Source organism: Theropithecus gelada, chromosome 3, assembly GCF_003255815.1.
Source record: "Theropithecus gelada isolate Dixy chromosome 3, Tgel_1.0, whole genome shotgun sequence".
NCBI classification, from domain to species: domain Eukaryota; kingdom Metazoa; phylum Chordata; class Mammalia; order Primates; family Cercopithecidae; genus Theropithecus; species Theropithecus gelada.
In genome coordinates, this window is record NC_037670.1 from 68,561,393 (window position 1) to 68,587,582 (window position 26,190).

At 42.9% G+C, this 26,190-nt stretch overlaps 1 protein-coding gene across 2 annotated transcripts in view; it reads left to right on the forward strand.

Annotated features, from left to right (window-relative positions):
- NUDCD3 (NudC domain containing 3) overlaps positions 1 to 26,190 on the forward strand; it is a 108,600-nt gene that overhangs the window by 56,840 nt on the left and 25,570 nt on the right. For both annotated transcript variants that reach the window (XM_025378700.1, XM_025378699.1), the window contains exon 3: positions 7,015 to 7,147. In XM_025378700.1, coding sequence (XP_025234485.1) covers positions 7,015 to 7,147 — 133 coding nt within the window. The remainder of the gene's footprint in view (positions 1 to 7,014; positions 7,148 to 26,190) is intronic.

Here is a 26,190-nt window from a genome sequence, read left to right on the forward strand (position 1 = left end):
ACCACGGACACACAGAGCATGGAAACTGCTTGACTGCTGTGAGACTGGCTTGGAGACATTGATTTGTAGGACATACTTGAGACCAGAGCCTGTGGCCTGGGGTGGCTGCTACATTGGCACTGAGCCTTTTGTGCGGCTGGCTGAGGTGGCATGTTATCCACAGTTGGCCTGATGTGGGTGGGGAGGGGGTCACGTCCCTGCTAGTAAAGAAGCATGAACTTAGAAATAATGCATGCACAGCAATGAAAGGAGCCTGGTGGGTAGGGGAGCCTCAGCGGGAGCTGGGCAGCAGGCAGGGAGGCACCGCTCTCTAGACAGATGAATCTGGCAAGAGTTGCAGGAAGGCTGGTTAATATGAGGTGCTTGTCTGTGCAGAAGCCTGGCTGTGGTGACTGGCTCCAGCCTGTCCCTTCATAAGTGAGAAGGTTGAAGGCTGCAGAAGTCAAGATCAAGGCCCAGTCTACGTCTGGGTCGCTGGAGTTGGGGCAGACCTGGCAGCTGGAGGCCTAGAGCTGGGGTCCAGGCATTGAGTCATTTTTGAGCACTGAAATCCGCATTAGTGGACAAGCTCTCGGGAGTGAACACTCCTAGGAAGATACAACCGAGAAGTAGGAAGTGGGCCTGGCCGACCATGAGTTTTAGGCTTCAGAAGCAGGGCAGTGGGCCTCAAGGATGGGTCATTTTTATAATAATGCTTATTTTATAAAGCTTTGAAAATGAAAAAACCCAGAAGAAAATTGACCGTATTTCCATCAGGTGGAAGGAATCTTGAGTTGAGACTGAGCATAGGCAGGGAAGAGTTGACAGATGAGGAGGAGTATTCATTTGTGGGAGCAGGAGGAAAAAGGGAGGAAGGAATCATGACACTCAATCATGGGCTACCTTGAGCGCCTTGCTGAGGCCCTGGCCTTGTCTCCTGGGCCATAGGGAGCCATACGAGGTTGTTGAGAATAATGTAGTCACAGTGGCATGCGAAGAGACTGAGAAGAGATGCAGCCATGGCTCCCATCCTGGTGTGGAATGTGCCGGGTCAGTGAGATGAGAAGAAAATTGGTAAGAGACAGGTGAGAATTTCAAGGGAGAGAGTGAGCCATGTCTGCTGGTTGCCTCATACCTATGGTGCGTACATCACACACATATATACTGCATGCCCATACCACACCCATACTATACCTTATGCACACATATGCACACTGCATGCATACATGCATACCATATACATGCACATAGCAGACACATATTGCATGCCCACAAGCACCACACACACACCACACACATTGCATGCACATGTGCACCGCACACATGCACCACACATATAGACTGCACACACATTACACATGCCTACATGCACATGCAGGTACACATGTACCAAACACATGCATGTGGCACAAACACATTGTATGCACACACATATACCCCCACACACATATAGTGCGCACATACCTTTATCACACAGTGCACTGCACATATACCACACACATGTACTATGCACACATACACACATGCTGGCTTAGTCCATTTGGGCTACTATAACAAAATACCATAGCCTGGGTGGCTTGTAGACCACAGAAATTTATGTCTCACAATTCTGGAGGCTGGAAGTCCAAGATCAAGGCACCAGTAGATTCAGTGTCTGGGGAGGCCCTGCTTCCTGATTAACGGATCTCTGTTTTCATGTGGTGTCCTCCCATGGTGGAAGGGATGAGGAAGCTCTTTGAGACTTCCATATAAGGGCACTAATCCCACTCAGAGGCTCTACCCTCATGACCTAATCACCTCCTAAAGGCCCCACCTCCTACTGCCATCACCTTCGGGGTTAGGATTTCAAGATACACGTTTTAGGGGAACACAAACATTTCAGACCGTAGCACACATATATGTACATTGCACCCAAATGTTGTGGGACCTCTTCTGAGGGGACAGTGAGGTCAACAGGTGGTGAGGTGTGATGACAACTCTTTCACCTGGGATAATGGAAGGAGATGAAGGTGACAGGGATGTTGTCATCTTTGCACAGAGTAGTGGCTTTTGTGCAATTTGGTTAAGGGCAATGTAGTTAAGAGTGTGAACATTTAAAGGGTAGACAGGATTGATTGCAAGAGATATGAAAGAACAGCTGTATTTGGGGTGACAGAGAGGGGGTTGATAAACCGGGCCTCAATCACTGAGCCCCAGGGGGCGGGAAGTGGGGAGCAGCAAGCTTGACATTTCTGTGCAAACACCTCCGCTTTGGAATCACTGGCTGTGACTTGGGGAGCCAAACCTTGCCTTTAGTCAGGCAGTCAATGCCTATCGTAGGCATTCTCTCTCTGGAGAAGAGCTTGAGGTCAGCCCTTATCTGGTTGAATTATAAATCTATTACAGATTTGGGGCTTTAGCTTCCTAGACAAAACTCTTTAGGTTAGGTCTTTGACCTCCTTTTACTCTTCATTTTACATATTTGCCACTAGCTTTTGGAAAATCAGGATTGTCTGATCCTGTTTTGTTTTTTGTTTCGTTTTATAGACAGGGTCTCATTCTGTCATCCAGGCTGGAGTGCAGTGGCACAATCATAGCTCACTATAACCTTGAACTCCTGGGCTCAATCCATTCTCCACCTCAACCCCTCAAGTGGCTGACACTACAGGTGTGCGCCATATGTGTGGCTAATTTTAAAATGTTTTGTAGGCTGCGTCTTCTTATGTTGCCCAGGCTGGTCTCAGACTTCTGGCCTCAAGTAATCCTCCTGTTTTGGCCTCCCAAAGCGCTGAAATTGCAAGTGTGAGCCTAGCCTAATCCTGTGTTTTTTAAAAACAAATGGAAGGAGGCTGGGCACGGTGGCCCACGCCTGTAATCCCAGCACTATGGGAAGCTGAGGCAGGCGGATCACTTGAGGTCAGGATTTCGAGACCAGCCTGGCCAACATGGTAAAACCCCATCTGTAGTAAAATACAAAAATTAGCTGGGAGTGGTGGTGCCCACCCGTAATCCCAGCTACTCTGGAGACTGAGGCAGGAGAATTGCGTGAACCTGGGAGGCAAAGGTTGCAGTGAGCCGAGATTGTGGCACTGCACTCCAGCCTGGGTGACAGAGCGAGACTCCGTCTCAAAAAAAAAAAAAAAAAAAAAGAGGACCTTTTGGTTTCTAGTGGCAGCACTCAAACAGGCAGATTGGGTAGGTCAGGTTCCTGACGATGAGTCTCAGAAACCTGGTCAGAAACCTGACCTACTCAGTCAAGAACTGCTTGCCTGCATGACAGTGACTCCTGGTGACAGTGGCGCCAGCTCTCCCTGTGCAGGTGACCCTGGTGCCTGGCTTGCCACACTCAGCAGCTCCTAGGCCTGCAGTCTGCCAGGAAGGGTCTGGCCTATCCCCAAGGAGACACAGGGCCCTGCTACCCGCAGCACCCAACAGGCAACAGAGCCTGTTCTGTGTTTTTCCTTTAACACATTTAGAACCTTGTTATCCCAGCTCATCGGGAGTGGGAGCTGCAGGGAGACCTACTCCATAATCTTCAACCTGACTGCTGACTCACTTTCCTACTCCCACCCTTGGTGCTGAAGCATGGATGCTCCCTCCCCTGCCTCCTACCGTGTGCCCAGGCCTGCAGCTGCAGGGGTGACCAACAGTGGCACAGTGGGGGCCAGAGACACCTGCACTTGACAGGACGCTTATTTTTACATACTGTTGGCTGGAAATAATCAACCTTATTTAAATAGAATGTGCATTCAGAGCACTATAAAAAGCACCCAACAACTTGCAAGGGCTGTTTAAGGAGTGATTCTCCTGCTTCCTTTGGAGGGAATCTGCAGGTTCCATGCAAGAGGAGCCAGGCCAGGGCTGCTGAGGACACAGCAGGAGGATGGGGTGAGGCAGGTTCTGTGTGACCAGAGCCCTCTCCAAAAGCATACAGCTTTACTGCAGCGTTTAGTGGCAAGGGTGACAGATGTCCTCCCTCACTCCAAGGCAGAGACTGACCGCCATTTGCCCTGGAGGAGGCAGAACCCATGTGGGCATCACTGGTGGTATAAGCTGAGTGACTGCACTGTTGCTGGCGGCAGCATCCCCAAGGATATCCCCCAGCATTATACTCATTCTCCTTTCTTGAGAGAGCCATTTCTTTTTCCCAACTTTTGAGGAGTCTTCATGTTTACTCCCTGATCTCTGCCAAGTGCTGGGGCCATGTTAGTCTTTATTTTGTGTGTGTGTGGGGGGTATTTAATTTGTATGTTTTCATAATTTTGACTTTTTTCAAATGGTAATGTATGTACAAAAGTGTCAATGAAAAGAAGTCTACAGTTTCCAGCCATAAAAGTAGCTGCTGCTGTCCTATTGTTCTTTTGGAAATATTCTCTGCATGTTCAAGCATATTTATGTCAGATGTGAGTCTTAAAGCTGCTGTCAGTGCTCACCTAGAAGGATCCTGTGGAAACTTGGGGGCTGGGTGAGTCCCCCTCTCTGTGTCTGACTCCTTCGTACTCTGCTCCAAGAGTCAGGCTAGTAGTGCTGCTGCTGTGGCCCTGGGACCGCACCTGGATACAGGGGCTGCAGGGTGCATCACTGTCTCCTGTTAGCATTTTTTAAAGAGAACCATTTTTCTCTTGGTTATAAAAATGTCTACATATTCTAGGGAGGTTGGATAATACCTAGGTACAAAGAAGAAAGTCAGATTCCTTGTTACTCTACTATCAGAGATAACCACAAAGATTTAATGTGCTTCTTTTCAGTCTTTTTCATATATGTGTACACACGTGTGTGTGTATTATGTTTCTTCTTAGAAATTAAAGTCATTCCATACTTAAAAGTAACAATACCCCCTTTTCAGTTTTATGGTATATTGAAAGCTTCCTCCGTATCACTAAATAGTCTTTGAAAATGTGTTTATTGGTTGCATCTAAATCTTTCTTTTGCTCCCCGTTTTCAACATACTGTACGTTCTTTAGTTTCCTTCCCTGCACCCTATTTCTCATGTCGTTCAGCCAGGAATCCTATGTGACTCCTGGTTTCCATATGTCATTTCTCTGTCCCACAGTGGCCCTCATGTGTGAGTAATTTAAGGCTGACATCTCTTCTGATTGGTTAGTGTCTAGTCCTGCCAATATTCAGTGCTGAACTTTGAATATCACCTCTGATTGAAATTAGTTTCCTTAGCTACTGTGTTTGCTCATGCTACCACAATAACGTACCACAAAATGGGCGGCTTAAACAAATGTTGATTCTCTCACAGTTCTTAGAAGGGATGTCTGAGATCAAAGTGTCAGCAGGGCCATGTTCCCTCTGAAGGCCTTAGGGGAAGATATTCCCTCTCCTCTTCAAGCTTTAGGTGGTGTCCTGCGATCCTTGGCGTTCCTTGGCCTATAGGCACATCACACCATTGTCTCCACATGGCCTTCACATCGTCTCTCCAAAGTCCCCCTTTTAAGGACATCAGTCATAGTGGATTAGGGCCTACCCTAATGACCTTGTTGTAACTACGTCACCTGTGTAAAGACCCTGTTTTTATTAAGGTCACATTCTGAGGTCCTGGGGATTAAGATTCCAACATAGCATTTTAGGGGACCCAATTCAGTTCTTAACAGCCACCAGTTGCCAAGCCCAGAGGACTCAGGCTGTGGTGGAGGCCCAGCTTCATGCCTAGACAGTATGCAGAGCATACCCACGGTAGGTAAATATGTTTTTGTCTTAGGACCACCCCTTCCCAACTCTTGTCTTGCATGTGTAAGATACATAGATGTAGATACGTGTAGTTCTGTGTTTTCCTGTATGGACAGGATCATAGTACACACATTGTTTATGAGCCCATGTGGCCGTCTCCCTGCCAGATTTTGTCTGCTTGTCTCTGAACAGGCCCTGGAGAAGTTGACTGAGCTGCACCTACTGTTGGAATGTTCTGTGTTCATAGCTGCTGCCTCCTCCATGACTAGGCTTTTGTCTGTAATTTAGATCTTCAGTTCACTATAATGGACTTGTGAGTCTAAACTTACATAGTGTTTATATTATTAGCATTGTTACATTTTATGGAAAATATTATATTTTATTTTTAACATCAGCTTCTTGGTAGGTTTATCTCTATCTGTGCTGTGTTTATAACAGACCTATACAATAAGATCTGCTTGATTGAGTTTTTTAGGCTGTCTCATTAAACGTTTTACTTATGTCTTACAAATGATGTATACAATTTTAGTGCAGTCCTTTTAGCTTTGATTTATTTACTAGGAGAAAATAGAGGCTAGGGGTTGGATTAGGATTGAAGTTTAGCAGCTGCAGGATGAAATAGTTTTGCCTTTTTTTTTTTTTTTTGAGATGGAGTTTCGCTCTTGTTGCCCAGGCTGGAGTGCAATGGTGCAATCTTGGCTCACTGCAACCTGCAACCTCCGCCTCTCAGGTTCAAGCAATTCTCCTCCCTAAGCCTTCCAAGTAGCTGGGATTACAGGCATGTGCTCCCATGCTCAGCTAATTTTTGTATTTTTAGTAGAGACAGGGTTTCGCCATGTTGGCTAGGCTGGTTTCGAACTCCGGACCTCAGGTGATTCACCCACCCTTGGCCTCCCAAAGTGCTGGGATTACAGGCATGAGCCACCACACCTGGCCTCTTTTTTTTCCCTTTTTTTTAAAGATACGCCCTGCCAAGCAGTTTATAAGAAACCAAGGACTCATGAGCCTAAGAATTTTATTAATAAGGGCCCTCTGATTAATTAACAGGCCTGGATCTCAGTACTCTGAAGGCCAGCAGCACCAGCTATACTTTGACTGTGGTCCCAGATACTTTTCCTAAACCGTAGGGTGCTGCACTGAGGTTTCTTTTCTGTAGCTTTTCCCTTGTCATGTGGTTTCCAGGGGTACCATGTAGGAGGGTCAGAAAGGAAGTCACCTGAAAAGAGGAGGGGTTTCCAGATGCCAGAGCAAGCAAGCTTGAGGTGAAACTTGAGTTGGTCACGTCTCCAGGATGTAGGAGTGGCATGTGGCTGGGCTGTCCATGGGGTCCTCTGCTCAGGCATGGCTGGCTGGGATCTTACCTTTTTTATTCTTTTTCAGGATTCAGGAGCAGTTCCAGAAGAATCCCGACAGTTACAATGGTGCTGTCCGAGAGAACTACACCTGGTCACAGGACTATACTGACCTGGAAGTCAGAGTGCCAGTACCCAAGCACGTGGTGAAGGGAAAGCAGGTAATGGCCTTGGTGGGTAGTGGTGGGTGGCTTTACCCAAGCCAGTCAAAGCTGTTGCAGGAAAGACCCAGCATCCTTGAGGGAGTGTTGAGATCGCCTTTGGGATGTGAGGCATGTTCCTTCTCCTGCCCTAGGAATGAGCTGAGCACACCATCCTTGCTCCCCTTATTCTGTCCGTGAGGTTCTCCCAGCTGTTCTGCAGAAATCTCCCTCTGGGGATGGTGAGCCCTGTTCACACTACTTCCTGAGAGAGAAACCCAAGCATCTGATGTCCTCACCTATTTTATAAACAAAGCCATAGGCACTCTTGGGGTTCCTATTGTAGATGGCCAGCCTCTCAGTTTTCAAGGGAATCCTCAAACATTATCTTGGTGAATTCTCTTTTTTCCTAAAGATTAAATCTGCCTTCGGTTTCCCTAAGAAAAGTCCAGTCAACTAAATGCACAGTGATAGCTAACATACATAGCATCTGTCATGTGAGTTTCCTGGGCTTTGCCAGCCCAGGGTCTAATAAACTCAAATTAGACAAAGTGACACAGTGGGTAGCACCTCCCCGTGTATGGTGATGAACCATGCATCACAGAGATGAAAGGTTTACGATTTAATTCTCCATAACTTTTTTTTTTTTTTTTTTTTTTTTGAGACGGAGTCTCGCTCTGTCGCCCAGGCTGGAGTGCAGTGGCCGGATCTTGGCTCATTGCAAGCTCCGCCTCCCGGGTTTACGCCATTCTCCTGCCTCAGCCTCCCCAGTAGCTGGGACTACAGGCGCACGCCACCTCGCCCGGCTAGTTTTTTTGTATTTTTTTAGTAGAGACGGGGTTTCACCTGGTTAGCCAGGATGGTCTCGATCTCCTGACCTCGTGATCCGCCCGTCTCAGCCTCCCAAAGTGCTGGGATTACGGGCTTGAGCCACCGCGCCCGGCCAATTCTCCATAACCTTTAATCACAGGAGAAAGAGAACCCTCAGACTCTGCAGTTCTCCCAGGGCAACAACATGGCTGCACAGGAGGGAGGGAGGGACGGAGGGATGGAGGGACAGGCCCACCCCATCCCAGCGTCCCCACTTGCTATCCTTGCTATTTTTTTTATTTCCTCCTATTCACATAGGTGGCATGCATGTGCCGAGGATAAGCTTCCTGGTCCCCACACCCTCTTTTTTAAGGTTGACTTGGAGTCCTCAAAGGGCATGCCATCCCTGCTGGGGCCAGCCACCTGGTGTCATTCCCTGTGCCTCTGTTACTGCTTAGTGGCGTGATGGGTAGGCCTGTAGTTTGTGCACTGATACCAACCATTCTACTTTCCCCAGGTTTCTTTTATGCCTCCTCAGGGAACAGGTGTCAGGCTGTGGGCCTTTGCTCCCCTCAACAACAAACACAAAACTTATTTTTCTTCAGCTACAAACACCCCGTCACCCCCGTTTAGGCTACATCAGGTCATGGGTGAGACCCATTGAAGCCCCATCCAGTCCTGAGAGGCAAAGCAAAGAACCCAGGTCACAATGATGAAGTGGATGGCCAGGCCTGTGTGCTGTGAGGCTCTTCCATGGAGCAGGGAGCCATGTCATGATGTACCTGTAACATTCACAACTTGAGTTTCAAAAACTAAAGTTTCTGAAACCTCCATCTAATGAGTTTAAGTGAGTATAAGTTTAATCTTTTTTTTTTTAATAGAGTTGACCTCATTCTGTCACTCAGGCTGGAGTGCAATGGCATGATCACGACTCACTGCAGCCTTGAACTCCTGGGTTCAAGCTATTCTCCCACCTTAGCCTCCTGAGTAACTGGGACTTCAGGTGCTTGCTATCATGCCTGGTTAAGTTTTAAAATTTTTTTTGTAGAGATGGAGTCCTGCTGTTTCCCAGGCTGGTCTTGAAATCCTGGCCTCAAGTGATCCTCCCACTTCAGTCTCCTGAGTAGCTGGGATTGCAGGTGTGAGCCATCATTCCCACTGGAAGTTTAATCTTTTAGTGGGAGAGAGATGTCTACTCAAGGAATTGTGATAAGAATAACATTATCATAGGTTGTTGTAAATAGATAATTTCTGCTTATAAAAAAACTCAAGTAACAGTGCAAAATGGGACATTACATAATTTAAATCCATAATATAAAAAAATTTGATATATGCCAGAAACTGTATCCATATTTCCTTCTTCATGAGAACCTGCAACTTGTGAAGTAAGCAATTTCTTTTTTGTTTTTAATTTCTTTAAAAAAATTTTTATTTTACTTTAAGTTTTATTTTACTTTAAGGGATACATGTGCTGAACGTGCAGGTTTGTTACATAGGTATACATGTGCCATGGTGGTTTGCTGCACCTATCAACCCGTTATCTAGGTTTTAAGCCCCACATGCATTAGGTATTTGTCCTAATGCTCTCCCTCCCCTTTCCCCTGACCCCTTGGCAGGCCCCAGTGTATGATGTTCCCCTCCCTGTGTCTGTGTGTTTTCATTGTTCATCTCCCACTTATGAGTGAGAACATGTGGTGTTTGGTTTTCTGTTCCTGTGTTAATTTGCTCAGGATGATGGTTTCCAGCTTCATCCATGTACCTGCAAAGGACATGAACTTATTCTTTTTTATGGTTGCATAGTATTCCATGGTGTGTATATGCTACATTTTCTTTATCCAGCCTATCATTGATGGGCATTTGGGTTGGTTCCAAGTCTTTGCTGTTGTAAATAGTGCTGCAGTAAACATACATGTGCCTGTGTCTTTATAGTAGAATGATTTATAATCCTTTGGGTGTATAGATACCCGGTAATGAGATTGCTGGGTCAAATGGTATTTCTGGTTCTAGATCTTTGAGGAATCGCCACACTGTCTTCCACGATGGTTGAACTAATTTACACTTCCACCAACAGTATAAAAGTGTTCCTATTTCTCTACATCCTCTCCAGCATCTGTTGTTTCCTGACTTTTTAATGATTGCGGTTCTAACTGGCATGAGATGGTATCTCGTTGTGGTTTTTATTTGCATTTCTCTAATGACCAGTGATGATGAGCTTTTTTTTCATGTTTATTGGCCACATAAATGTCTTCTTTTGAGAAGTGTCTGTTCATATCCTTTGCCCACCTTTTATGGGGTTGTTTTTTTTCTTGTAAATTTCTTGCAGATTCTGGATATTAGACCTTTGTCAGATGGATAGATTGCAAAAATTTTCTCCCATTCTGTAGGTCGCCTGTTCACTCTGATAGTTTCTTATGCTGAGCAGAAGCTCTTTTGTTTAATTAGATCCCATTTGTCAATTTTGGCTTTTGTTGCAGTTGCTTTTGGTGTTTTAGTCATGAAGTCTTTGTCCATGCCTATATCCTGAATACTGTTGTCTAGGTTTTCTTCTAGGGTTTTCATGTTTAAGTTTTATGTTTAAGTCTTTAATCCATCTTGAGTTAATTTTTGTATAAGGTGTAAGGAAGGGGCCTAGTTTCTGGTTTCTGCACATGGCTAGCCAGTTTTCCCAGCACTGTATATTAAATAGGGAATCCTTTCCCCATTGCTTGTTTTTGTTAGTTTGTCGAAGATCAGATGGTGGTAGATGTGTGGTGTTATTTTTGAGGCCTCTGTTCTGTTCCATTGGTCTATGTATCTGTTTTGGTACTAGTACTATGCCGTTTTGGTTATTGTAGCCTTATAGTATAGTTTGAAGTCAGGTAGTGCGATGTCTTCAGCCTTGTTCTTTTTGCTTAGGATTGTCTTGGCTATGTGGGCTCTTTTTTGGTTCCATATGAAAGTTAAAGTAGTTTTTTCTAGTTCTGTGAAGAAAGTCAGTGGTTGCTTGATGGGAATAGCATAGCATCTATAAATTGCTTTGGGCAGTATGGCCATTTTCATGATATAGATTCTTCTATCCATGAGCATGGATTTTTTTTCCATTTGTTTGTGTCCTCTCTTATTTCCTTGAGCAGTGGTTTGTAGTTCTCCTTGAAGAGGTCCTTCATGTCCCTTGTAAGTTGCGTTCCTAGGTATTTTATTTTCTTTGTAGCAATTGTGAATGGGAGTTCATTCATTACTTGGCTCTCTGCTTGTCTATTATTGGTGTATAGGAATGCTTGTGATTTTTGCACGTTGATTTTGTATCCTGAGACTTTGCAGAAGTCGCTTATCAGCTTAAGGTGTTTTTGGGATGAGACAATAGGGTTTTCTAAATATACAATCATGTCATTTGCAAACAGAGACAATTTGACTTCCTCCCTTGCTATTTGAATACCCTTTATTTCTTTCTCTTGCCTGATTGCCCTGGCCAGAACTTCCAATACTGTGTTGAATAGGAGTGGTGAGAGAGGGCATCCTTGTCTTGTGCTGATTTTCAAAGGGATGCTTCCAGCTTTTGCCCATTCAGTATGATATTGGCTATGGGTTTGTCATAAATAGCTCTTATTATTTTGAGATATGTTCCATTAGTACCTAGTTTATTGAGTGTTTTTAGCATGAAGGGGTGTTGAATTTTATTGAAGGCCTTTTCTGCGTCTATTGAGATAATCATGTGGTTTTTGTCATTGGTTCTATTTATGTGATGGATTACATTTATTGATTTTCGTATGTTGAACCAGCCTTCATCCCAGGGATGAAACCGACTTGATCATGGTGGATAAGCTTTTTGATGTGCTTCTGGATTCAGTTTGCCAGTATTTTATTCAGGATTTTCGCATTGATGTTCATCAGGGATATTGGCCTGAAATTTTCTTTTTTTGTTGTGTCTCTGCCAGATTTTGGAATAAGCATGATGCTGGCTTCATAAAATGAGTTAGGGAGGAATCTCTCTTTTTCTGTTGTTTGAAATAGTTTCAGAAGGAATGGTACCAGCTCCTCTTTGTACCTCTGGTAGAATTTGGCTGTGAATCCGTCTGGCCCTGGGCTTTTTTTGGTTGGTAGGCTGTTAATTACTGCCTCAATTTCAGAACTTGTTATTGGTCTTTTCAGGGATTTGACTTCTTCCTGGTTTAGTCTTGGGAGGTTGTATATGTCCAGGAGTTTATCCATTTCTTCTAGATTTTCTAGTTTATTTGCATAGAGATGTTCGTAGTATTCTCTGATGGTAGTTTGTATTTCTGTGGGATCAGTGGTGATATCTCCTTTATCTTTTTTTATTGTGTATGTTTGATTCCTTTCTCCTTTCTTCTTTATTATTCTGGTTAGTGGTCTATTTTGTTAATCTTTTAAAAAAACCAGTTCCTGGATTCATTGATTTTTTTCTAAGGGTTTTTCATGTCTCTGTCTCCTTCAGTTCTGCTCTGATCTCAGTTAGTTCTTATCTTCTGCTAGCTTTTGAATTTGTTTGCTCTTGCTTCTCTAGTGCTTTTAATTGTGATGTTAGGGTGTCCATTGTAGATCTTTCCCACTTTCTGATGTGGGCATTTAGTGCTATAAATTTCCCTGTTAACACCATTTTAGCTGTATCCCAGAGACTCTGGTATGTTGTCTCTTTGTTCTCATTGGTTTCAAAGAACTCGTTATTTCTGCCTTAATTTCATTATTTACCCAGTAGTCATTCAGGAGCAAATTGTTCAGTTTTCATGTAGTTGGGCAGTTTTGAGTGAGTTTCTTAATCCTGAGTTCTAATTTGATTGCACTGTGGTCTGAGAGACTGTTTGTTATGATTTCCATTCTTTTGCATTTGCTGAGGAGTGTTTTACTTCCAATTATGTGGTTGATTTTAGAATAAGTGCTATGTGGTGCTGAGAAGAATGTATATTCTGTTGATTAGGTCAGCTTGGTCCACAGCTGAGTTCAAGTCCTGAATATCCTTGTTAATTTTCTGTCTTGTTGATCTGTCTAATATTGACAGTGGGGTGTTAAAGTCTCCCAGTATTATTGTTTGGGAGTCTTAAGTCTCTTTGTAGGTCTCTAAGAACTTGTTTTATGAATCTGGGTGCTCCTGTATTGGGTGCATATATATTTAGGATAGTCAGCTCTTCTAGTTGCATTGATCCCTTTACCATTATGTAATGCCCTTCTTTGTCTTTTTTGATCTTTGTTGGTTTAAAGTCTGTTTTATCAGAGACTAGCATTGCAACCCCTGCTTTTTTTTGCTTTCCATTTGCTTGGTGAATATTCCTCTATCCCTTTATTTTGAGCCTATGTGCGTCTTTGCACATGAGCTGGGTCTCCTGAATACAGCACACCGATGGGTTTTGACTCTTTATGCAATTTACCAGTCTGTGTGTGGTATTTTTTTTTGAGACAGAGTCTTGCTCTGTTGCCCATGCTGGAGTCAGTGGCGTGATCTTGGCTCACTGCAACCTCTGCCTCCCAGGTTCAAGTGATTCTCCTGCCTCAGCCTCCCAAGTAGCTGGAACTACAGGTGCACGCCCCCATACCCAGCTTATTTTTGTATTTTTAGTAGAGACGGGGTTTCACCATATTGGCCAGACTGGTCTCGAACTCCTGACCTCGTAATGCACCCCTTAGCCTCCCAAAGTGCTGGGATTATAGGCATGAGCTACCGCACTTGGCCCATCTGTGTCTTTTAATTGGGGCATTTAGCGCATTTACATTTAAGGTTAATATTGTTATGTGCAAATTTGATTCTTTTGTCATGATGCTAGCTGGTTATTTTGCATATTAGTTGATGCAGTTTCTTCATAGTGTTGTTGGTCTTTTTATTTTGGTATGTTTTTGCAGTGGCTGGTACCGGTTTTTCCTTTCCATATTTAGTGCTTCATTCAGGAGCTCTTGTAAGGCAGGCCTGGTGGTGACAAAATCCCTCAGCATTTGCTTGTCTGTTAAGGATTTTATTTCTCCTTCACTTATGAAGCTTAGTTTGGCTGGATATGAAATTCTGGGTTTAAAATTCTTTTCTTTAAGAATATGGAATATTGGCCTCCACTCTCTTCTGGCTTGTAGAGTTTCTGCAGAGAGATCTGCTGTTAGTCTGATGGGCTTCCCTTTGTAGATAACCTGACCTTTCTCTCTGGCTGCCCTTAACATTTTTTCCTGTGTTAAACCGTGGAGAATCTGATGATTATGTGTCTTGGGGTTGCTCTTCTCGAGCAGTATCTTAGTGGTGTTTTCTGTATTTCCTGAATTTGAATGTTGGCCTGTCTTACTAGGTTGGGGAAGTTCTCCTGGATAATATCATGAAGTGTGTTTTCCAACTTGTTTTCATTCTCCCTGTCACTTTTAGGGATCCCCAGTCAATCGTAGGTTTGGTCTTTTCACATAGTCCATATTTCTTAGAGGCTTTGTTTGTTCCTTTTCAGTCTTTTTTCCCTAATCTTGTCTTCATGCCTTATTTCAGTAAGTTGATCTTTAGTCTCTGATATTCTTTCTTCTGCTTGATCAATTTGGCTATTGATACTTGTGTATGCTTCACGAAGTTCTCATCCTGTGTTTTTCAGCTCCATCAGGTAATTTATGTTCTTCTCTAAACTGGTTATTCTAGTTAGCAGTTCCTGTAACCTTTTGTCAAGGTTCTTCACTTTTTTGCATTGGGTTAGAACATAGTCCTTTAGCTCAGAAGAGTTTGTTATTGTCCACCTTCTGAAGCCTACTTCTGTCAGTTTGTCAAACTCATTCTCTGTCCAGTTTTGTGCCCTTGCTGGAGAGGACTTGCAATCATTTGGAGAAGAGGCATTCTGGTTTTTGGAATTTTCAGCATTTTTGTGCTGGTTTTTTCCTCATCTTCATGGATTTATCTACCTTTGATCTTTGAGGCTGATGACCTTTGGATGGGTTTTTTGTGTGGGGGTCTTTTTTTTTTGGATGTTGATGTTGTTGCTGTTTGTTAGTTTTTCTTCTAACAGGCCCCTCTTCTGCAGGTCTGCTGCAGTTGGCTGAGGTACACTCCAGACCCTGTTTGCCTGGGTATCACCAGTGGAGACTGCAGAACAGCAAAGATTGCCGCCTGCTCCTTCCTCTGGAAGCTTCATCCCCGAGGGGCACCGGGCTAGTGCCAGCTAGAGCTTTTCTGTATGAGGTGTCTCTCAGCCCATGTTGGAAGGTCTCTCCTAATCAGGAAGTATGGGAGTCAGGGACCCACTTGAGGAGGCAGTCTGTCCCTTAGCAGAGCTCAAGCGCTGTGCTGGGAGAATCCTCCTTGTCGGGATCCGTTGCTCTCTTCAGAGCTGGCAGGCAGGAACGTTTAAGTCGGCTGAAGCTGCACTCTCAGCCATCCCTTCTCCCAGGTGCTCTGTCCCAGGGAGATGGGAGTTTTATCTATAAGCCCCTGACTGGAACTGCTGCCTTTCTTTCAGAGATGCCCTGCCCAGTGAGAAGGAATCTATAGAGGCAGTCTGGCCACAGCCACTTTGCCTCTTTAAGTTAAGTTCCACCCAGTCTGAGCTTCCAGGCCTCTTTAGCACTGTTAAGGGAAAACCACCTACCCAAGCCTCAGTAATGGCAGACACCAAGCTCCATCGTCCCTTGGCTCCCTGGTGTCAGCCTCCTTTCCAGGGGAGTGAGCGGTTCTGTCTTGCTGGGGTTCCAGGTGCCACTGGGGTATGCAAAAAACAAAAAACCAAAAAACTCCTGCAGCTAGCTCAGTGTCTGCTCAAACAGCCTCCCAGTTTTGTGCTTGAAACCCAGGGCCCTGGTGGTTTAGGCACATGAGGGAATCTCCTGGTCTGTGGACTGCAAAAACCTTGGGAAAAGCTTGGTATCTGGGCCGGATAGCACAGTCCTTCATGGCTTCCCTTGGCTGGGAAAGGGAGGCCCCCCGCTCCTTGCACTTCCCAGGTGAGGCGATGTCCCACCCTACTTCGGCTCACCGTCTGTGGGCTGTGCTCACTGCCTAACTAGTCCCAGTTAGATGAACAGGGTACCTCAGTTGGAAATGCAGAAATCACCCACCTTTTGCGTTGGTCTCACTGGAAGCTGCAGACCGGAGCTATTCCTATTCGACTATCTTGCCAGATCCCCCCATATCATTCATTCTATTTTATAGATGAGAAATTGAAGCTGAGAGAAGTTACTGAATCATCCAAGTTAACTTGGAAAATCCACAGTGTCATCTCCCTTGTTGTTATGCCTGGAACAGTGAGCACTCTGGATAAGTTTTTGAATGAATGAATAGCTGCATGAATGAAGTAGCAAAGCTGTGGTTTGAGTCAGGTATGTCTGCTTCTAAACCTTATGCTTTTCCCTCTGGGCTACCCTCCTTACTCTATACAAACAAGTGGTGCTGGCTTCTTAGAAGGAGACACTGTCCTGGAACACGTCTCATGTGCATTTATAGGAAATGAACCTCTCTGTATAGTGGGGGCAACTTGGCTTGCACCCTCCTGCATCCCACATGGTGCAGTAAGGTGACTAGGCTTAGTCCCATTCCTGCCTGGCCTGGGTAGGTGTGAAGTCTAGGCTGGCCTGGAGCTGAATCCCTCTGGCCCTCCTGTCCTGTGCCTTCTGACTCCGTGACCACTCCCTCTGCAGTCTCTCCTTCATTCTCCAGGGGCCACTTGAAATAGGCAGACATGTCCTAAACCTGCCCTGTGTGTAGGAGTTTGGGTGGGGTCCATAGCATCCCTAAGAAGACTGAGACTTTTGCAAGTGCCCTGTGCCTTTAAGGTACCACAGGCACAGATCAGTGAGTTGCTGGTGGCCTGGCTTCAGCAGGAAATAGCTGTGTGCTCAGTTTTCCCTTCTTCCCACCCCACATCCCCATTATATCTCTTACCAGCAACTGGTGACCTCTAGAATCATAGACTTCAGTATAATTTTAAGATCAAAGTCAGACCAGATCACTAGGGATCATCCACAAGGAATTCTAGCTTCAAATGACTACTTGCTGTCTGTTTTTAATAGGCCAGGAGCAGGAACTAACAGCTCTTCCCAAGTAGTTTATCCAGAATTTTGGGATTTTGGTGGGTTAGGTGTTGATTTCTATTTCATTTTTTGTTAGTATTGCCATGTATGTAGTTGAATAAATTATGAAAAGCATTGATTGCCATGCTTCATTCACTTGGCTAAAAAAATTACAGTTTCCTGATTCTTTATCTGTCTTCTGAACTGCTCTGTGAACCTCTGGGGCTTTCTCTGAAAGGGTTTGTATTAGGCCCAAGCTGAAACTGGTTATTTTCTCTTTTTTTGACTTAAGAGACCCAGGTTAGCTAACAGCTTTCACCATACTTTGCACAGCTACCTGGGACAACTCCCCACTGGAAATGGTGTCTCAGATGTGCTTGTTGACTATCTGGGATGTTGATGCCATGATTCTGCCCTATGGTCGACACCGTGTTATGAAGGTCCTGCCCTATGTCTTGTCTCAAGTTCAGATTTACACCTCTCTCAAATACACTTGTTATGACCTCTAAGATGATGTGGCTCTACTATCACCAAGGATAGCCCTGGATTTGGCTCATTCTACATTAGACATTTTCTAAACATGTGGGCTGTGCTTTATCCCAGGAACTGGGCATGTGGGAATCACCAAGACAGACAAGACTGCTGGTTTGGAGCTTATATCCCAGTGGGGTGCAGCAGTAAAAGTCAGCAAATAAATGAGCAAGATGGAGGCAGGTGCTGTATAGAACCTAAAACTGGTTGGTTTGTGTATTTAACCAGCACTTGTGTGGTTCCCTCTCTGTGTCTTGAAATAGTGAGTTGTCCCCTCCAGTCCTCCTATTATGCAGGCAGTCACTGTGCACCCATGAGGGATACTGAGAGCTGTGTGTGCATGGTCTCAGCCAATAAGAGCCAGGCAATAATCAAGGCTTGCTCTGGAGCTAGTGTTCTCTCTCACCTCAGGGAAGGGTCAAAGGTGAAGTTTGGTTATAAATATCAGGATAGAAGGATGGAAGGAAGGGACTTCTTTTTTCAGCGGCTTATTTAGTAGTGGCTTGCCTAATTTATTTGTTAACACGGTATATATATGTGACAATAGCATTGGCCTTTTGTGACACCTGCTGACCTAATTTGTACTGGTGACCTGCCTTGGTGGCATGCTTCATCTCCTGTGTGGTTGGAAAAACTTTTTTTTCTCCTTCAATAGTATTTTTTTTTTCCCATGTCATTCTTAATAACACTGCAGACCTCTTTTAAAAATTCTTGGCTGGGCATGGTGGCTCAAGCCTGTAATCCCATCACTTTGGGAGTCTGAGGTGGGCAGATCGCTTGAGCCCAGGAATTTGAGACCAGCCTGGGCATCATGGTGAAACCCCATCTCTACAAAACAATATAAAAAAAATTTAGCTGGGTGTGGTGGTATGCGGCTGTAGTCCTAGCTACTTGGGAGGCAGAGGTGGGAGGATTACCTGAGCCCAGGAGGTCAAGGCTTCTGCGAACTGTGATTGTGCCACTGCACTCCACCTTGGATAACAGAGTGAGACCCTATCTCAAAAAAAAATAAAAAATAAAGTAAAAATAAAAATTCTTGGTGTCTTAATTGCTGAGTGATTTTTTTTTAAAGTCATGCCTCACTTAAAACTTTGGAAAAAGTTTATTTTGTATCTCTTGGATTTTGCTTGTCTAAGTGTTTTTCTTCAGAGCTGTACTTTCTTTCTGGCCTGGCTCTGGTTATTCCCTAAGTGTACCTGTCACGGTTGCCTGTCAGCAGTGTTTATTTTTGGTTTTTGTCTGTGGCACCTATTGGACATTGTCACGATGGTAACCCCGGCTGCAACAACTCAGCTGTTAAAATCAAAATCTGTTCTGTGTTGGTGATTCAGGGGCTTTGCTCAGGCAGCCCAGTGTTTGTGTTAGAGCTGTGGATAGAGCTTCACAGGAGAGCCAGATCTCAACTCTCCAGCTGTAGCTTGATGCAGGCATTATCGGAGCTTTGCCTCTCCTGGAGTTTCTCATTGATCCCTTTTCTGTAGAAATGGATATGATTTCTACAATTTCACTTGCCTCTCAAGGGTAGTGGGAGACAAATGAGAGTGTGTGCATAATGCTTTATGTTTTTTAGAAGAAAAATAGAGTATTCCTATTTTACCTTGTAATATTTAAAAAAATCATCTTGCTAGTGAATGAAAACTTCTCAAAATGAAGCTTTTAATTTCATACATTAGTAAAATGTGGTTAGGTCTTTTCCATCACATGTTCTTTGCTCAATCTACTCTGCTCTGTTTAGGAAAAGCAGCTGATTCCCTCTCTCTCTCTTGCTGGTGTACCCATAGAATAGAGACAAGGAACTTTGAGTTTAATGACAGATGTTTTTGTGATTGTTCATGTCAGACCTGAGTGGTTATAAACCTGGCATTTCATTGAATCACACAGAATTGCAATGCTTTTGAAAATTAAATTCCAGAGATTTTTAGTTTAACCTCTCATTTTGCAGATGAGAAAACTCTCATGGTGGGATGATGGTAGATCATACACCAGAACCGAGGTCCTCTCACCCCCACCCTGTTTTATGGCCTTATTGCAAATGAAGTCATGATTGGATGTTATTGAGTGACAAGTGAATCTGTTTCCCTTGAGTCTTCTTCCTCATAGATTGTGAGTGTTCCTGCAGGCTGGTGTAATCACTGTCGTGACCTGCCATTTTTGTCCTCACCCTGGGTACCTTTTGGAACACCACCTTAGCCACTAGGCGTGTCATGTATGGCTCTAACTCATCCCGAGGCTTAGATTCGTAGTGAGGCCTTGCCTGTGAGCTTGATGTAAGTGCTGGAATTTGTGTTAAAAGCTCCATAACGTGTTCTTAGAAGTTGCTTAGGAAAAAATGCAGGAAGATGTTTTATTATAGGAAACTTCTATAGCAGAAAAGACTAATAGACTGCATTATTTTTGCATTTACATAATTTTTGAGTGCATAACACATTTATATGTTCAAAAGCACAAACATGTATAACAACAACAAAAATCCCTGTCCTGCCTCTGTGTCTTTTCTGTCTTGTCCTGACCCCTCCCCAGCTAGCCCTAACCTAAGTCATCACATAACTGGTTTTGGGGATATTTCAACAGATGTTTTGATGTATATATAATCAAGTATGAACATGTATTGCTCTGTCCCCACCTTTAGCAAAGATGGTGCATTCCACTTTTTAAGATGATCTTAATGCCCTTGCCCAGTGTCATTTTGGCCCCACCAAGGAGACTCCCATCTCTTTTTACCTCCATGTCCCCAAGTGCCTGAGAGGTGCCCAGTAAATTCTAGGTAGACCTTGCTTTCCCTGGTCATCTGGCTCAAGCCCCAAACCCACCATCCCTCACACCTGGGACTCCTGTTCTTTGCTTTTGCCCCCTTCAAACTATAGGCTGATTATTAAACCAATGTCTTGTTAATGGACATTTAGGTTGTTTCCAATCTTTCCTGTTGTAAACAATAAAACAATGCCCTTTAATAAACTTCATTTTGCATATATGCATTTTCATACAGAAAAAAGTCCATGAAGTGTAGTTGCTAGATTGAAAGGTATATGTATTTCTAATTTCTTTTCTTTTGAGACAGGGTTTTGTTTTGTCACCCATCATGGCCCGCTGCAGCCTTGTCCTCCCTAGGCTTAAGCAATCTTCCCATCTCAGCCTCCTGTCTGTAACTACAAGCATGCAGCACCACGCCCAGATGATTTTTTGTATTTTGTAGAGATGGGGTTTTCTCACGTTGCTCAAGCTGATCTTGAACTCCTGGGCACATGCAGTCCATCTACCTTGGTCTCCCAGAGTGCTGGGATTACAGGCCTGAGCCACTGCACCCAGCCTGTATTTCTAATTTCTGTAAGTGTTGCTAAATTATCTTCCATATGGGGTTATACTAACTTACGTATCCATCAACAATGTATAAGAGCCCTTGGTTTTTCACAAATTTGCTGAGAATAGTATGTTATCAAACTTTGGGGTTTCGTAAGTTGAGTAGATGAAAAATAGTATCTATGTGTAGTATGAATTTGTATTTCTCTTAGAGTGAGGTGGAGCATCTTTCTACATGTGACTGTCCTTTGAACTAGTTATATCTTTTGCCCATTTTCTATTAGGTTGCTCTACGTTTTCTTATTGATTTCTAGGAGTTCTGTATATATTAGAGAGATCAATCCTTTGTATGTGATATGTATTACCGATCTATTGTCCCATTTTGTTATTAACCTTTTGAGTTGATTTATATTGATCCTCCTGTCTCAGCCTCCCAGGAAGCTGAGACCACAGGCACGAACTGCCACATCCTATTAATTAAATTTTTTTTTTGGTAGAAATGAAGTCTCCCTGTGTTGCTCAGGCTTGTCTTAAACTCCTAGGCTCAAGTAATCCCCCTGCCTCAGTCTCCCAAAGTGCTGGAATTATAGGCATGAGCCACCATGCCCTGCCTCACCTTACTAATTTTTGTGTATTCAAGTTAATTGGTTCTTTGTTTTTTCATGGCTTCTGAAATTTGAATCAAGATTAGATAGGAGTAGATTGCATTTGGTAGAGTTTCTTTGGTCAGTTATTTGAACTTTTGTTACCTTATAATCCACTTTGATCTTTTTACCCCATTAGAGTCGTTTTGTCTAAATTCTGCCAATGGTTTCTAATTTAATTGTTGTAGAAATGAAGTGATTTGTTTTCTTCATAGAAGACTTCTAAGTGGCAATTTGGGCCCCATCTCATTTATTCATAACCAACAGCCTAACATAGTATGAATTTTATCACTTACAGTTGATCTTCCCATTGTATTTGATTAGATACAGGCATTCTAAAATGCAAATATTTAAAAAATACAGATAGAACTTGAAATTGAACAAAATTAGATACAACTGAAGCTGAAAATGGACACTTGATTTTTAAAAATTGTAATAAAATGATCTAGATTGTATACACCATCTGTTACAAGTTGTATGTGAATAAGGATTTTGTGCCATGTTGGTTGTGAGTACTCTGGGTGTTAAACTGGTTTTTGCATCGAATATAACTTTAATTATGCTCCGTACACGTGGATGTGTTTTTTGGGTATATCTACACACAGTGCACTTGCATGTGTATCTTCATCTTATTTATTGTTTGGTAAGGGACACATTGCTCAGCTTCCTGGATATCTTCCTAGTCTTAGAGGGGCCTCAGTGGTAGGATTCTCATCAGAACTTAAGGGTGATGACTTCTGGCCTGTTACATGGCATCTGCCTGAACATGAGTGTGCCACAAGATTGTTTCTAAGGTGGTCTCAATCTCTTTTCTTCCTTCAGACTACCTTGCTTGTCCTTTGCTGGCATCTGAGGACTTGTCCTGTGGAATGAGGCTAGAGAGAAAGAGGCATCTCTGTGTTTCCCCACTGTGCATCTACTTGTACCCCCAGTCTTTCCCTTTACCACCCATACATGGACATATGCTTCCAGTTCTCTGGACATATGTTTTTTGTCTTCACCACTAGTGTATATACCTACGGGTGGAATTGCTGGGTCATGTGGTACCTCTGTAATTAACTTTTTGAGGAACTGTCAAACAGTTTTCCAAAGTAGTTGCACCATTTTATATTTTACAGATCCACCAAAAATGTATGAGGGTTCATTTTTCTCCATATCCTCATCAACCCTTGTTATTGTCTGTTTCGGTTTTGTTTTTTAATTGTAGCTATCCTACTGGGTGTGAAGTAGGATTTCGTTGTTTTGATTTGCATTTCCCTCATGACTAATAACATTGAGCATCTTTTTACGTCCTTATTTTCCACTTGTATATCTTCTTTGGAGAAATGCCTATTCAAGTTCATATGCATGTTTTAATTGGGGTGTTTGTCTTTTTATTGTTGAGTTGTAAGACTTCTTTACATATTCTAGATACTACATCCTTGTCAGATACATTATTTGCAGATATTTTCTCCCATTTTATGGGTCGTCTTCACTTTCTTGATACTACTCTTTGAAGCACAAAAGTTTTAAATTTTGATGAAGTCACTTTTTTTTTTTTTTTTTTTTTTTTGCTTTGGCTGCTTGTGGTGTTATATCTAAAACACCATTGTCTAACCCAGGATCACAAATTTTAGCTCTTGCATTTAGGTTTTTGATCCATTTTGAGTTTAAAAAATTTATTATATGCTATGAAATAGTTGTCCAACTTCATTTTGAATTAGTAAAACAGGTTCATTCTTTTGCATGTGGATACTCAGTTCTCATGGTACAATTACTTGAAAATACTATTCTTTTTCCATTGAATTTTCTTGGTACTCTTGTCTAAAATCAGTTGATCATAAGTGTATGAGTTTGTTACTAGACTTTATTTTGAGATGGAGTCTCACTCTACTCTGTTGCCAGGCTGGAGTGCAGTGACGTGATCTTGGCTCACTGCAACCTCGGCCTCCCAGGTTCCAGCGATTCTCCTGCCTCACCCTCCCAAGTAGCTGGGACTATAGGCACGCACCACCACGCCCAGCTAACTTTTGTATTTTTAGTAGAAATAGGGTTTCCCATGTTGGCCAGGATGATATTGATCTCTTGACCTCGTGATCCGCCTGCCTCAGCCTCCCAGAGTGCTGGGATTACAGGTGTGAGCTACCACGCCTGACGTGTTACTGGACTTTTTGTTTTGTTTTGTTTTGTTTTTTGAGACAGAGTCTTGCTCTGTCACCCAGGCTGGAGTGCAGTGGTGTGATCTCTGCTCACTGCAAGCTCCGCCTCCCAGGTTCACACCATTCTCCTGCCTTAGCCTCCTGAGTAGCTGGGACTACTGGTGCCCGCCACCACACGTGGATAATTTTTTTGTATTTTTAGTAGAGACAGGGTTTCACCACGTTAGCCAGGATGGTCTCAATCTCCTGACCTCGTGATCTGCCCGACTCAGCCTCCCAAAGTGCTAGGATTACAGGCATGAGCCACTGTGCCCGGCCGTTTACTAGACTTTTAATTCTGTTCCATTGATCTGTGTAGATGACTGTCCTTATGCCACTACTACACTGTTTTGATTGCTGTAGCTTTATAGTAAGTTCTGAAGATTTTATTCCTTGTTTTTGTTCTGTTCCTTCATTATTGACTTGGCTTTTTTTGACAGTTTGATTATGACATCTAGGTGAGGCTGGCTTCCTTTTAGTTTATTTTACTTGGAATTCATTGAACTTCTTGGGTGTAATTTTTTTTTCATGTCAAATTTGGAAAGTTTTTAGCCATCATTCTTTCAAATATTCTTTCTTCTTTTCTCTTCTGTATGTTGGTATGTTTAATAGTGTCGCTCAGGTTCTGTGGCTCTGTTTATTTTTCTTCACGGTTTTTTCCCTGTTTCTCAGTTTGGGTAATCTCAATTGACCTGTCTTCAAGTTTGCTTGTTCTTTCTTCTAAATGCTAAAAAGTAGTTTTGAGCCCCTTTCATGAACTCTTATCTTTTTCCTGTTTTACTTTTGAACTCCAGAATTTGTATTTGATTCTTTAAAAAATAGTAATAATAATTTCTATCTCGCTATCAGTATCAATAGTGATACTGATATTTATTGATATTCTCTACTTACGAGACTTTATTCCCATACTGTCTTTTAGTAATTTTTGCATAGTTTTCTTAGCTCTTTGAGCATATTTAAAATAGTTGAGTTAGAGACTGCTTTCTGCTAAGATCATGTGTAGGCTTCCTCAGGGACAGATTTTATTGATTGCTTTCTTTTTCCTGTGTATGGGCCATACTTTGTTGTTTCTTTGTAAGTCTCATAATTTTTTTTTTCTTTTTTTGCTGTTATTGAAAAATGAATTTTTAAATAACACAATGGGGTGACTCAGGAAATCAGATGCTCCTTTCTTCCCCATGGTTGCTATTGGTATGTGATATAGTTGTTCTTATTTAATGACTTTTCTGAACTAATTCTGTAAAGTTTGTATTCTTTATTGTGTCTCACTAGTGAAATCTCTACTTGGTCAACTTGGTGGCCAAGTAATTATTGGATGGTGATTTCCTTAAACCCCTGGGATCAGTAAACACGTGTTTTTGTCGAGGGACTTCATCTGCCTATTGGAGCATACCTTCATCGCTTGGTCCAGCAGTTAAAAACTGCCTTAGCCTTTATTTCCTGCTGATGTTGAGTCAAAGTCAGCCAGAGGTGAGAGCTTAAGGCCTTCTTAGGTTTTCCCTGAGCCTGCACTGAAGCTCTATACATTCATGTGTCCTTCTAGATTCCTGGGAAAAAATGTCAAAGCTTATCAAAGTCCCCATGGACATTTTATTTCCCACCTTTGCCTTTGGTTTACCTCAGTTGTTATCTGCCACCTCAGGGGGCTACAAAGTTAAAACAGTTGCCTGTATTTTCAACAAACACTCCTGGATGGGGTGGAAGGCTTTTCTGAGTTTAGCCAGAAATAGTCAGTCTTGCAAATGAAGTCCGACAGGGAACCATCAGACAGGTCAAATAATGACAGTTCTTTGAGAATGAAGCTTTGAAAGAGCTCTGAGAGCACTGTTTTCTCCAGCGATGGCTGCTACGCTGTACCAGAAATGCGGCCTGCTGAGCCTGGAGAGTGGGGATGGGTCTAGGCCAAGTTAAAATATCACAGAGCTTACTGTTCTTACTGAGATGTGGTTGTTTTCCTTGAATTAATGCTCCCTGGGTTCCTACAAACCTTTGATTAATTTCCAAAATCCGTAAGAAGATACTGACAATTTTTGCCAGCTTTTTGGTTGCTTTTATGGAGGAGAGCTTTTTGGAGGTCCGTAGTAACCACCATTTTCACTGGCATCCTTTGGATTTAAGGAATCTCTTAAATCGTTCTTGTTTTCCTGGGGGTTCTTGCTGCCCTTCTTTTTTATCTTGTTATCAAAAATAGTATACTTTCATCGTAACCTCAGAATTAGCCAGATTCATTAATACTGTGTATTGTCTAGAAATCTCTTTCTCCCTGAACTCCGCTGTAGACTGGTTATTTCCTGTTCTGCTGTATAGCTACACTCCTGGTATTTTCTTCCTGCATATCTAGATTAAATACACTGTGTTTTGGACTTGAGTTGGATATTCCTCTTTTTCAGTTTTCATCTTCATTTTGTTTTTCTCAAAGTGATATTTTATGTAGAATTGTATATCTTCAAATGCATTTATTTTAACTTTCCACTTATTTCTCAATTTGGGTGTATGTGGAATTCTAGCTGAAAAATAATTTCCCCTTATTAAAATTGAAAGGGATATCTTCTTATACCCAGTGTTACTGATTCTGGAAGTCTATTCCATCTCTTTTGTGAGTAAGCTTTTTCTCCTCCTTGGAACTTTTAGGATCTTTTTAAAAACACTCAGTGTCATA